The sequence below is a fragment of the Thamnophis sirtalis genome, unplaced genomic scaffold, assembly GCF_051295495.1.
Source record: "Thamnophis sirtalis isolate CommonGarterSnake01/CBP01778 unplaced genomic scaffold, rThaSir2_p1.2 scaffold_3, whole genome shotgun sequence".
In the NCBI taxonomy this organism is placed as follows: Eukaryota; Metazoa; Chordata; class Lepidosauria; order Squamata; family Natricidae; genus Thamnophis; species Thamnophis sirtalis.
In genome coordinates, this window is record NW_028261383.1 from 14,718,727 (window position 1) to 14,732,105 (window position 13,379).

General features: G+C 40.6%; 1 protein-coding gene across 1 annotated transcript; it reads left to right on the forward strand.

Moving 5' to 3' along the window:
• Positions 1–846: 846 nt before the first annotated feature.
• Positions 847–11,699, forward strand: LOC148047258 (vomeronasal type-2 receptor 26-like). The gene is made up of 4 exons (XM_087711264.1): positions 847–1,379; positions 2,807–3,019; positions 9,550–9,676; positions 10,543–11,699. Exons 1-4 carry the CDS (start codon positions 954–956, stop codon positions 11,451–11,453), a joined length of 1,677 nt encoding a protein of 558 aa, XP_087567390.1. The 5' UTR covers positions 847–953; the 3' UTR covers positions 11,454–11,699.
• The last annotated feature ends 1,680 nt before the right edge of the window (positions 11,700–13,379 follow it).

Sequence of the window (13,379 nt, forward strand, 5' to 3'; positions counted from 1 at the left end):
AACAAAGAGAGAGAGAGAGAGATCATAATCTTTGAGTGTAACACAGTAGCATGATAACATTTGCAGTGGGAGAAGACATTACACATCAACAATTCAAAAATCAATTTTATAACAAAGAGAGAGAGATCATAATCTTTGAGTGCAACACAGTAGCATGATAATTGACTGGGAAAGAACCTTAGAAAGAACCTTTAAGAACCTTCTTAAAAAAGGAACAAAGCCTGCACCAACAACCTTTAGGATATCAAAACAACATTTTCCCTATGTAGTCAAAATTCAAAAAGTATATAATACTGCCCTGTATTGGTACAAAACAGTTCCGTTGACATCTGCATGTCTGAGTGTGTTTGCATTAAATAATAGGGGTCATACAGAGTTATGATTTGCATACTTTATTGTTTTTATTTAATTTATTTCTTTTATTCTATTTTTATATACAGCCTTGTTAATGTCCACATTCTACCTTGATGGGTCCAGTGGCTAATGCACCATAAACTATTCTAAAATGATGATGAAAACTAAGCTGGATTTCTTAAAAGCTAGACTCTGACTTTGACCCCAAGTATAACACATCTTCATTGCTTTTTCAGATTGCTTATATGTCTTCTTCAGAGACTCTGGGTGATAAAAATCAGTTCCCCTTTCTCCACCAAATGTCCCCCAAAGACAGGATCCAGTACCCAGCAATCGTCCAACTGCTCCTCCGTTTCAGATGGACCTTGATCGGCCTCTTTGCTTCAGACACAGAGAACGGAGAGAATTTCATGAGGACTTTTACTCCTTTGCTTGTCAGGAATGGGATTTGTGTTGTTATATCACAACAATTCTCACCAACAGGCTACACAGCGTATCTCAGGGAAGCCCTCTCCAAATGGAGACAAGTCAATGTCTTTGTGCACTTCATAGAACATGATCTCTTATTGGACAGAATTCTTCCTTTTCATTTAATATTTATGCGGTTATCAGAACCCATTGAAGAGAAAGTCTGGATCATCACAGGATTTTTGCGAGAGAATAGAAACAAGCACAGACTTTTCAAATATGTCCATAGTATATGGGCCCTTCAAATTCAGTTGAAAGACTGGAGACAACATAATCCAAAACTACTTTTTGTTGACCGCCAGTTTGAAGATAACTATTTTCACTGTTCTTTTTCAAATCGTGGCTTTTCTGTCAAAGGCCGGAAAAGATGCACCGAGAAAGTGCCACTGGATACTGAAAGGGGAAGAAACAGGAGACAAATCTTTCCTGTTGAATATGTCCACTCTATCATTCTGACTCTGGCCCACGTCTTGAACAATGCATATTCCTCCAGATCCAGGAGAAGAAGGAAGCAGAGTGAAAAGAGCTTGAAGCCTCCAAAACTGCAGCCATGGCAGGTAAGGAATCCCAAAATAAATCCATCAAAATTAAGTTATTTCTGAGCAGGAATCCAAAGGAGAAGGAAGGAAAACATCTCAACTTCCTTGTGCTACAAAAGGCAAGCATGTTTGGTCAATCTAATTGCTAAGGGGATAACTTTCCAAACAGCTGGCACCACAACCGATAAACTTTCATATTAGACACTGTTGATTAAAAAAAAGGATGTATGCATTTTAAAATAAATCCATGTATATATGGTTTCATGATCAGCAATATATAATTGTATCTTTATAAATTTGATGTATACCCTGAAGCCTCCTAACCCATCAATCCTTCCACTCTGCAGGAATCCCAGTTAAAGCTTTTCTGACTGATGTCTGTTTGGTTTTCGCATTAAGACAATAAGTGAAGGAGAGACTGAACTTCTCTGGTTCACTGGCTCAGCTCTAAAACAGTTCCTCTTTTAAAAATATTTTTCTTATCATTCAGCAAGATTCTTCTCTCTTGTGACTGAGTTTGTGTTACTATGTCTGACCCTTGGAGTGACAGTGAAAAGATCTGAAGCTTCTGTACAACAGCTTTTGGTCATTGAAAAAAAATGCTATATTCTTCCTTCTCCAAATCAGAGATTGTGTTATTAAGAAAAGGTGCTCTTAGAATCCTACTGATTCTAAGCTCCCAGGAACCAAAACAGCTCTTCTTACTGTTGCCAACCCGTTGGGCCTGTTCTTCGGCCTCCTGAGCCTCTGGAGGCTTTCCTGAAGCCTGGGGCAGGCAAAAATGGCGTTCCCCGTCCCCCAGAAGGGCAAAAATCAGCTGACTGGCATGTACATGTGTGCCGGACCTGACGGCTGGCGTGCCAGCAAATATGGCTCCATGTGCCATATGTGGCACGTATGCCATAGGTTCGCAATCATGGGCCTAGAGTATGATCAGGTAAGGGTGAGGATGCCTACAACTTTGTAAGAGGCAGAGAAATTATAAAAAGATCATCCCTAATTCTTCAAGGTGTAAAAAAGAGTTGGTGGGAAATTAGTACATTCAGACTTGACAGATTCTTGGGATGTAGCCATCCAATAAATGCAATTTGCTCAAATGGTCATATTTCCCACTGGGTTTAACTGGGGAGATTAGCCTGGCAACTATCTTCTTGACAAATCCAAGGATTCTCAAATTCACCCTGTTGTTTTCAAGGAGTTTGTGAACCATCTCTTTTTTATATTGTTCCATTTATTTGTCACCTTCTTTTGTTTCCCATAATTGATCAATTTTGTCAAGATATATTTTGTCAGTCTGACAAATTTTGCTGAACCTTTTTTGTTCATTTGTGAAGGGTATTCCAATTAAGCATATTTGGAGATGAGATAAATGTGAAAAGCTTGCATGGGATAAAAAAAAATCCCAATGTATAAGCTTTCTAACTTCATTGATGCTTCCATTCTAGTTTCACCCATATTTGCAGAAGAGTGAATTTTTCAAACATTCCAGCCGGAGAATGTACTTGGACCAAAATGGAGAAGTAACAGCAGATATGGACATCATGATGAATGTGATTGTCTCCAAGAAGAATGCCTTCCTAATGAGACTGGGCAGTTTTGAAAGACAGCGACTTATTATCCAACGAAATGCTCTGTCACAGCTAAAATTACACAAAAAAGTGAGTGAAATATTGCTTTCTTTACCAAGCCTTAGGCCCCATTTTCTTTTTTATTAGCAGATTTTTATTATTATTTTTTCCCTTCTACAACACCTTGCATTGTTATGTCATCATACCTGTACATGTATATAATATTTTGCTTCTATATTTACACACTTTATACACAGTTCTATATATATTTCTATATATTGTTTTTTGGCTTAATTAATTTTATTCCTGTTTTGCAGCCATTTGTACCAATTGTTCCAAATTTCATAATATTCCGACTCTTCTTTATCTTTTAATTTCAGTGTTAATTTGTCCATCTCTGCACAATCCAAAGTTTTTTTATCACCAATTCATCCGAGGGGGTATTATTTTGTTTCCAGCATTGGGCAAATGCTATTCTAGCTGTAATTAGCAGATGTGTTAATATGTACTTAGTTTTCTTTGTATATTTCCCTTTGATTATTCCCAGTAGAAAGATTTCGGGTTTGTATTTTATCTGTTCTCCTGTAATTTCTTGCATTCATTTCCAAATTTTTGTCCAATATTTTTGTCTTTCTGGACAGGTCCACCATATGTGATAATAAGTCTCTTGTACTTTTTTACACTTCCAGCACGTCGGCTTCATGTTTGGGTACATTTTAGCCAATCTTGTTGGTGATAAATGCCAACGATAAAACATTTTGTATATATTTTCTTTAAGTGCTGTGGATCGTATTAGTTTATAATTTGTGTTCCAAATTTTTTCCCAATCCACTAGATCTATGTTATATCCAAAGTTTTTGGCCCACACTATCATGCAACCTTTAACTTTTTCTTCTTCTAATGTTACTTCTAATAAATATTTGTAAATTTTCATTATGAATTTATTTTCCGGGCCAATTAAAATTTTATCTATTTGTTGTAATTCTGTGTATATTCCATATTCTTTTACGTCTTTTTTGTATCTCGATTGTAGTTGGAGATATGGCCACTAATCTATATTTATATTTTGCTCCTTTAATTCTGGATTTGTTTTCAAATTCCCTTGGCTGTCTAAATTTTCACTACATCTAACCATTTTCGATAGATCTAGTGTATTGGGATGTGTCATGGCTTCCATAGTGGAAAGCCATGTCGGTATTTTCATGTAATGTTTTTCTCTAATTTTATTCCAGACCTGTATCAGTGCATCTCTAATATAGTGTCTGTGAAAGTATTTTTGTTTCTTTTTACCCTCTTCCCATAGGAAAAAATGCCATCCCATTTGCAAATCGTGACCCTCTAATGTTAGTATTCTTTTATTTTTTAAATTTATCCAATCCCTGATCCATGTTAGTGCTGCTGCTTTGTAGTAAAGCTCCAAGTCTGGGAGTCCCATACCACCTCTGCTTCTGTCATCCTGTAGAGCTTTCAACTTTATCCTAGGTAAAATAGGTATAATAGTCTGGGTAGTACATTCATTTTTATCGCTGCTATTTTCCCTAATTATGTTAGTTGTAGTTTCCCCTATAGTTCTAGATCTTTTTTTATTTGTTGCACTATTTTTTTATAATTAGTTTCTTTTATAGTTGAGCACTTTGCAGTTAGCCATATTTCAAGATATTTAACTTTCTTTTTCACTTGCAGTCCTATTATTCTTTCTAATTCTTTATTTAGTTCTTCCTTCAAATTTTTAGTTATTATTTTAGTCTTTTCTCTATTAATCTTTAACCCTGCTACATCTCCATATTTTCCTAGTTCTCGCATTAAGCTATTTTCTGTTTCTATTGGGTCTTCTATAATGAATACCAAATCGCTATTTTCAAGTGGCTAAGCCTAGTCACCAAGATAGATGACTTTCACTGAGAATTGAAACCTTTAGTACTACTCACAGAGATCTTCTTCAGAAAGCATAATACGGAACCTCTTTTTAAACTTCCTTGATGCCCACTTTTGCTGCTCAGTGATCATTTTTTAATGATGCAGACCATCAAACAAGTGAGGAACCCTCAAATGCAGGGATTGTGTTGCTTAGAGCCTCAGGTTCACTTATTCCTTTTCCTCAAATAGTAAAGAAGAAGACAATTCTGTTGATGGGTCCCTAGATTCAGGTTTGGACTGAATTTGATGAATTGGATTGAGTTTTCATTGGTCTCATTAGGAAATAAGCTTCCTATTGTCCTGATTGGGGAAAACGCCCCTAAAATGGCAGATACATGGTTTATGATATTTTTAAGCAGGGTTATGCATACCTCTATTTCACCCCATAAGAAAAAGTGGAAAGGCTGCCTGCTTTTAGGAAAGAGTGACGCTTTCAGTTCACATGAAATCATAAAGATACTCTTTTGATGTGAGATATGTCCTGACCCAGAAAACTGAAGCCCTGAAGAATGATTTTGATCCAAAGGAAAGTACTTCTTTATATTGGAAATACAGAGGGACAGTTTGAAAGGAAATGCAATTGAGATGTGGCCTTTGGCTTGTAAGAGAGGACTTCATCTGAAGGTCCCTTGAATGGCATTGTTTATCTCAACTGTTAGCTACTTTAAGTCTCTCTGGGTCAAAAGGAGACTCCAAATGTAACTAATAATAAAGGTAGCTGTGTTTTTCCATGTCTGTTTGTGTTGTTGTGGATCACGGGCAGCCAGTGGAGCTGGCAGAAAAGTCAGAGAGTGAGGAGGCTGAGGTGGAACATGGGCCAGTCCGGGGGCTGAGGATAGCTCAGACGAGGGCTCTGTGTTGGAGGCAGAGAGGGAGCTAGACAGCAGTGAGGCAGGGAAACAACTGGAGTGTGTTCCCAATGTGCACATGTGCAGAGCTGCCAGAAGACAAGAACAACTAAGAAAGCAGGGCCGACTTAGGAGTAAAGCCACATCTTGGAGGTGATTGGCCCTTCCCATATGAAATAAAAAAAGGAGCAAATGGGGAGTGGGCTTTTGCAGGAAACAATTTGTTCATTTGGTCATTTCAAGAGTGGAAAGTTCTGTTTGTGCCTATAAGAGACTCGGTGCCAGGTTTTGCCTTGCTCTGCATTTGGAAACTAGTTATTTGGCAGCTCGCCAAATGAGATAGGGTGTGTGTCAACGGCTAAAGCGACTACTATCAACTTGAGAAGGGGGGGAAATGCCATGCATGCTTTTGGCCAAAGTAAAAGTCTCGTATTTCTGTACTGGGATGTGAATGCGCATGTCCAGAACCCTGCCATAACGTCCTGTTGGAGACCCAATGGTGAGAGAACCAATTCACCCTTTCCTTTTTCCAATACACCTCACAGCCCCAAAAACAGGGAACCAGGGGGATTTTCAAGCCCTAATAGACTCAGGCTGCACAAGATGCTTGATTAACCTAACCACAGTCCTGAAACTGGGGATCAGAGCAAAAAGACTGGCCCACCCGATCCGGTTCGAGCAGGTCAACGGGTCCCTAATGGGAGGAGCCTATTCCACCCACCTGACTTAACAAGTGAGGCTAGAGCTAGCGGATCACTGGGAAGTAATTCAATTCATAATTTTCCCCAAAATGACAGACGTAGTCATACTGGGACTTTCCTGGCTAGACAAGTGGGGACCGACCATCTGGTGGCAAGGGGGTACCCAGCAGACTTAGGATATTAAGGGTCCCCCAATCCCTCCCACACCAGCAAGCAGAAACACCACCCATGCTGGAAACCCCCCAAAAGAGCCCACAAGAAGAACTGGCAACCACATCTGACAAAACCCCTGAGGCCAAACTGATTCCAATGGAATTTCGGGACCTCGCAAGCTCACAGGCACAGAGAGACAATGGGCCGCGTGGGAAAAGGAGGCTTTCGCAGTGAGATGGGCACTGCTAACCTGGAGACACCTGTTGGAAGGGGGCCAGAAACCGTTCGAAGTCTGGACTGACCACAAAAACCTGGCAGTGCTCAGGACCCCCACAGAAACTATCACCCAAAGAAGTCCAATGGGCTCAATACTTCAACTGTTTTGATTTTGTTTTAAAGCACATTTCTAGCTGACGCCCTCTCCCGCATGCCTCAGTACAGATGCGAACAGGAACACGTAGTGGACACCATGATTCCCTCTACCTAAACTGCTGCCCAAGTGACCACCAGATGGCAACGTCATGACCGTCAAGATCAATTTGCAAGTGACCTAACCACGAGGCTCAAAACTGAACTGCTAGCAGACCCCTGGTTCCAAAACAACCAACACATCTTGACAAAGAGAGATTACCTTGCATGGAAGGGGACAAAACTCTACGTCCCAGAATCCCTACATACCCTAATTCTCCAGAGGAGTCATGATGTCAAACCAGCAGGCCACTTTGGGTTCCTAAAGACTTTACACTTAGCCTGGAGCAATTCTGGTGGCCTGGCGTGAAGAAAGATCATCAACCCAGTCACAGTGCAATTGAAACTACCTCGATTGTTGGGGAAGATACACCCAGCATTTCATAGCAGCCTCTTAAAACCCATGATTGGATCCACTCTGAGACCACTACCACGGGAGCCCCTGGGCCCTATGGTCATAGGGGGCCAAACCCATTATGAAGTTCAGCGTATCCTTGATTCAAGGTGACACAGGAGACAACTCCAATACTTAATCAAGTGGAAAGGCTACCCCTTATCAGAGGCATCTTGGATGAAAAGTAGAAATATCCAGGCTGATCACCTTATAGCAAAATTCCATGCAGAAAATCCAAGCAAGCCTGGGGGAGGGATACATCCCTAAGTTATACACCTGTACTCAAATTGCTTTGTTTTACACAGGTCGCTTTCAGGAAGTGAGAGGAGCCGGATGTCAACGTCTAAAGCGTTTCCATGACTACTATCAACTTGAGAAAGGGGGGGGAATGCTATGCATACTTTTGGCCAGAGTAAAAAATCTCATATTTCTGTACTGGGATGTGAATGTGCATGTCCAGAACCCTGCCATAACGTCCTGTTGGAGAATGTAATTGATGACCTCAGCCAGAAGGGAGGGGACACAGGGGTAAAGTTCAGATGCCATTAAGTGGGATTTAGTTTCGGCTCCACAGAGGTCCGTGCCAAAATGTTAGTCCTAATAAATAAATGGGGTTTTTTCTAATCTTGTCTCGAGGCTCGTAAATTAATTAGGCCAACTCTTGGAAACTTCACACTGTGTTTTGATAAACATTCCTCTGGAACACTGTTGGTTAAGCCTTGCAGACTGTGAATGAAAGGAATTCACAGTCGTGTAAATAAAAGGTTTTGCAGGGACCAAGACTCAGCTTCTTGCTTTTTAAGGAAGAACAGGTGTCACCTACTTGCAGTTCTTCAATAGAAAAGACTTCTTCTTGGATACCAAGCACGACCTTAGAAATATCCAACTCTGCCACAGGGCTCAGATGTGTGTCCCATGTGCTGTAGCAAAAGATTCCTGACTTAGCCTTTTTGAGGGAAACATTCTTATGGCCTCAGTTCCCTCTCCCTTCACTGCAGTTCTTGAAACTAGGCAGTTTATTTTACTCTTATTTCATCTCAGCCATGGGAATTGAAGGAATAAATATAAAAAACAAAGAACATCTCCTTTAGGGTTGTCAGTCCTCATTTTTAAGGCTTTTTGGCACAGAGTCTCTGAGATTCATAAACAGATTTTCACGCTCCTGAAATTAATCTAATGAATGAATGAACAAATTGTTTCCTGCAAAAGCCCACTCCCCTTTTGCTCCTCTTTTATTTCCTACAGGAGGGGCCAATTACCTTCCACCTGTGACTTTACTCCCAAATCGACCCTGATTTCTGAGTTATTTTCTTCAGGCAGCTCTGTGCATACGCACGCTGGGAAGAGGCTCTAGCTTTTCCTCTACCTCACTGCTGTCTAGCTCCATAGGCACCTGATCACTGCCAGTCAACCTTGGCCCTGTCTCTGCCTCCGATGCAGGGCACTTGTCCGAGCCTTCCCCAGCCTCCAGGACTGGCCCATGATCCTCCCCAATCTCCTCACTGTCCGACTCTGCTGCCAGCTCCATTGGCCACTGGTCACTAGCAGGCCACAATACACAATGGTTGTCACTTAATGCTTAAATCTTTTCTTAATTCCATCACTCCAGTATTAAGTAGAAAAGTCTTTTTTTTTGTAATGTGATATGCTGAAAACAAAATAGTGTACTAAAATGAAGGATTTACCAATATTACTTCTGTGAAGTTCCCAGAAGTTGATCTAATTAATTTATGAGCCTCGAGACAAAGTTCAAGAGTAACCCATTCATTTATTAGGCATTGTGGCATGTTCTTCTGCGAAGCCGAAACTGACTTCCGTTTAATTAAGTTTGAACTTTACCCCTCTATCCCCTCCCTTGTGTCTGTGTCATAAATCATATGCACCAACTAGGCTGTAGAAATATGAGATCCAACTCTGGCCAAAGGTATGCATGGAATCCTCTCTCCAATGCCAACCTAATAATAGTCACGGAAACGCTTTACAAGTTGACAACTTCATCTGTTTGGACTGAGTCAGCGATTTCATCTTTACCTAACTGTAGCTCAGAGACTGCTAGGCTGATATCCCTGTAATTTTCCAGTTTTGATTATTACTTAATTCTAACATATTTTCTTTGCCACACCTTGTTTTTCTGCTTAGTCTCTGCCTCAGTCCAAATGTGGGGGGAAATGTCATCCTGGATTTGTCAAACGGAAACGAGAAGGAGAACCAGTTTGCTGCTATGATTGCATTCCTTGTCCGGAAGGGACCATCTCTAGTGAGGAAGGTGGGTTACACCAAAGAAAAGGATTGGTATGTGCAAATGGATCCATTCAGAATATTCTCATGAAAATGCAAGTGAAAAGGCAGATTGAAGCTCAACTGTTTTCTTGTTTATTTTCAAACTGTACAATTTCTTCTCTAATGGGATTAATATGAAAAAGGCCTTGAAGGAGGGGCTTGGGAATTGATGGGTATGGCAGATTGGACAAGCATTACTATTGCTAGAGAAAATATCTCTTCTGCTTTTTAGTTTGGATGTGTCCTTTTTCCCAGCAGTCGTTCCAGTTTCTTTGCAAGACCAGTTTCTCTGCAAGCCAATTAGATTTCACATTGCTGTATGGAAGGATCAAGGAAGTTTGTCTAGAATGATTAGTTGATTTATTATTTACCTGTTCTATGAAGGTTCTGCACATTTTACAGGAGATCATTAAGGTCCTAAGACTTTTCCCAACTTCACAAATAGCAGTAGACTTAGCAGTAGACTTATATACCGCTTCATAGGGCTTTCAGCCCTCTCTAAGCGGTTTACAGAGAGTCAGCATATTGCCCCCAACAATCTGGGTCCTCATTTTACCCACCTTGGAAGGATGGAAGGCTGAGTCAACCCTGAGCCGGTGAGATTTGAACCGCTGAACTGCTGATCTAGCAGTAGCCTGCAGTGCTCCATTTAACCACTGCGCCACCTCGGCTCTATAGTTAACTCTATAGTTTTTGGAACATGGAATCCATTGTATTTTCATTCCGTAGAGAAATTAAGAAATGCATCTGAGAAAATGCTGCTGGTATCAGCTGCGATCCCAAGCAAATACTGTATTTCTTGAAATGTAAAAGGACAGAATATGAAAGAAATATTGCTTTTGGTTTTCTCAGATACAGAAAAATGCACCAAGTGTCCAGATGACAAATATCCAAAAGAGAACCGAGCACAATGTATTCCCAAAGTTATATCTTTCCTGTCTTATGAAGAATATCTGGGCAACATCCTAGTCTCTTTTGCCATGCTCTTGTTCTTAACCACAGGATTTGTGTTAATCATATTCCTTCAGTACCGAGAAACTCCCATTGTCAAAGCCAACAACCGGGACCTCTCCTACATCCTCCTGGTCTCCCTCCTGCTTTGCTTCTTGTCTCCTTTTCTCTTCATTGGTCAACCAAGAAAAACCACTTGCCTTCTCCGACAAATGGTTTTCAGCATCAACTTTTCAGTTGCCATTTCTTCTCTTTTGGCCAAAACAATCACAGTGGTGCTGGCTTTCCTGGCCACAAAACCTGGAAACCGAGTGAAGAGATGGTTGGGGAAGAGCTTGGCCAACTCCATCATCCTTTCTTCTGCTGCTATTCAAATTATCATCTGTTCCATCTGGCTTGGAGCTTTCCCGCCATTCCCTGACTCTGACTTCCACTCCCAGCCTGGAGTGATCATCCTGCAATGCAATGAAGGGTCCATTGTCATGTTCTACATCACCCTCAGCTACATGGGCTTCCTAGCTGCCATCTGCTTTACATTGGCTTTCCTTGCCAGGAATCTCCCCGGGGCCTTCAACGAAGCCAAGCTGATCACCTTCAGCATGCTGGTTTTCTGCAGTGTCTGGGTGAGCTTTGTGCCCACTTACCTGAGCACCAAAGGGAAATACATGGTGGCTGTTCAGATCTTCTCCATTGTGGCCTCGAGTGCTGGTCTTCTGGGCTGCATCTTCATCCCCAAGTGCTACATTATCATTCTGAGGCCAGACCTGAATACAAAGGAGCAGCTTACAACCAGAAAAAATATAGAAATGTGAGACAGAGGAATTTTAACTACCCAAAAATTCCCAACACATCAAATGTAGAAAATGTGCAAGTTTCTCTCAATACCTAAGTTGGGCCAATGATTTTACTTGTAATAAGAAAAGATGGCTGGAGAATAGTGTCCTTCACTTTTGAATCTTTTGTTCTTTGATCCTTAGCCTATCTGGGCCTTGAAATGTCACACATGGGTATTTGGAACATAATACTTATGCAATGGGAATCTTGTTTATATGCCAGAAATAATTGAGAGGGATGAAGATAGTCCTGGCCTGATCCAGAAGACCTACTCTTGCATTTGCAAAATGAAAGTTTGTAAAGATATTTTTAAAAATCCTCCTGATATAATTACATTTATCCTCAAATTTAACAGTAATATGTGTATTTGGTAGTATTTTCTTTCTTGGCTGTATGATAGCTGTATCTTCCTATCATGCAAAAAGTTCTCAGCTTTCCTCATCCTTTTCTTGCTGGGTGAATTTGCAGAATGTAAGGCCCAAGCCCCAGTCACACCCTGAAATTAATGAAGTGTTTTTTATGGACAAGATTCCTTCAATCTTCTCCCAGAGAAGAGTCTTCAGGTCTTCTTTCTCCAGCCATTTTGTCCAGCTTTTCACTTAAAATGGATGTTTGGAATAAGGAAAAGGAAATGCTTTATCTGCAAGTTGTAGAAGAGAAGAGAAAAGAGAAGAGAAAAGTGGGCTTCAAAAATTTCAGCAACGGGTTCTCTGCCTGGTTGCTGGGTGGCTGTGGCCATGGTGGTTGTGGCTTAGTCGGCCTCCTGCACCATGGCTGGGGGGGGTGGCATTTTCACCATCCCCAGGCTCTGGAGGCTTTCCTTGAGCCTCTGGGAGAGCGAAAACTGCCTCTCCCAGGCTCCAGAGGACCACTGGAGGAACTTTCAGGAGGCCGTTTTTCCCCCTCCCTGAACCTCTCCATGGGCCCTGCACTTACCTCATATCCAAAATGGGCCACGTGGAGACACCTGGGAGGGGCAGGGCAGGATGGGGTGGGTGGGGCCAACCAGGGGTAGGATTTGGAGGTTCTCCGACCTGGCCATATCGTTAGCTATGGGTTCTCTCAAACCAGGGCAAACCCGTAGCAGTCCACTCCTTGAAAAGAGCATGTTAACCTGAAGAGGATTGAAAAGATGACATGAACAATGTTCAGTTGAGGGTGCTACTTTGTTTGAGAGGAAAATAAAAATAAAATTATTATAAAGATGGTGGTTGTAAAAATAGGAAAAAAAATATTAGAGTTGGAAAAAGAAAAAATTTAAAGAAAGGTGTAGAGATATATACTTCCAATATACTTTACAGCAGTTATTATGTACAATTATATTTTAACCTTTCTCAGTAAATTTCATTGCGTCTCTCATCTTTCTTGACTGATCATCAAAACCATATATTGCAAGTTCAGAGGTTTTTTTCAATTTTTACACCAACATTCCCTAATGGGCTTCCAGTTATCAATAAATATCAATATTGCTCTTTCTCTAATCAAATTATTCAATTTGTCAATTTCCTCAAGTTTTGTCACAATTATTCTGTGATGCCAAATATTTTCAACTTTATGATACAGTAATTTTACCACGGTAATCATATGTTGGAATAATCTTCTGTGGTAGTGTTCTAATTGTTTATCCATGAATCTTAAAAAAAAACATTCTGACTTCAATGGAACATTTATTTTTAAATACTCTGGACCAATGTATGGATTTGGATCCAGATATTTTTTTTTTTAGCTTTTTTTATATGTCTACCAAGCACGATCAAATTTCCCTTCATGTTGTTCATATTTTCCAATCTACAAAGCTGTCCAATCCAAAGCCCATGATTATTGCATAAAACTCCCCACCATTAAGATGATCTGTTGGCCTATAATGGTTTGATGGCTTTTCTCCATCCTGTTCCAGAGTCAAG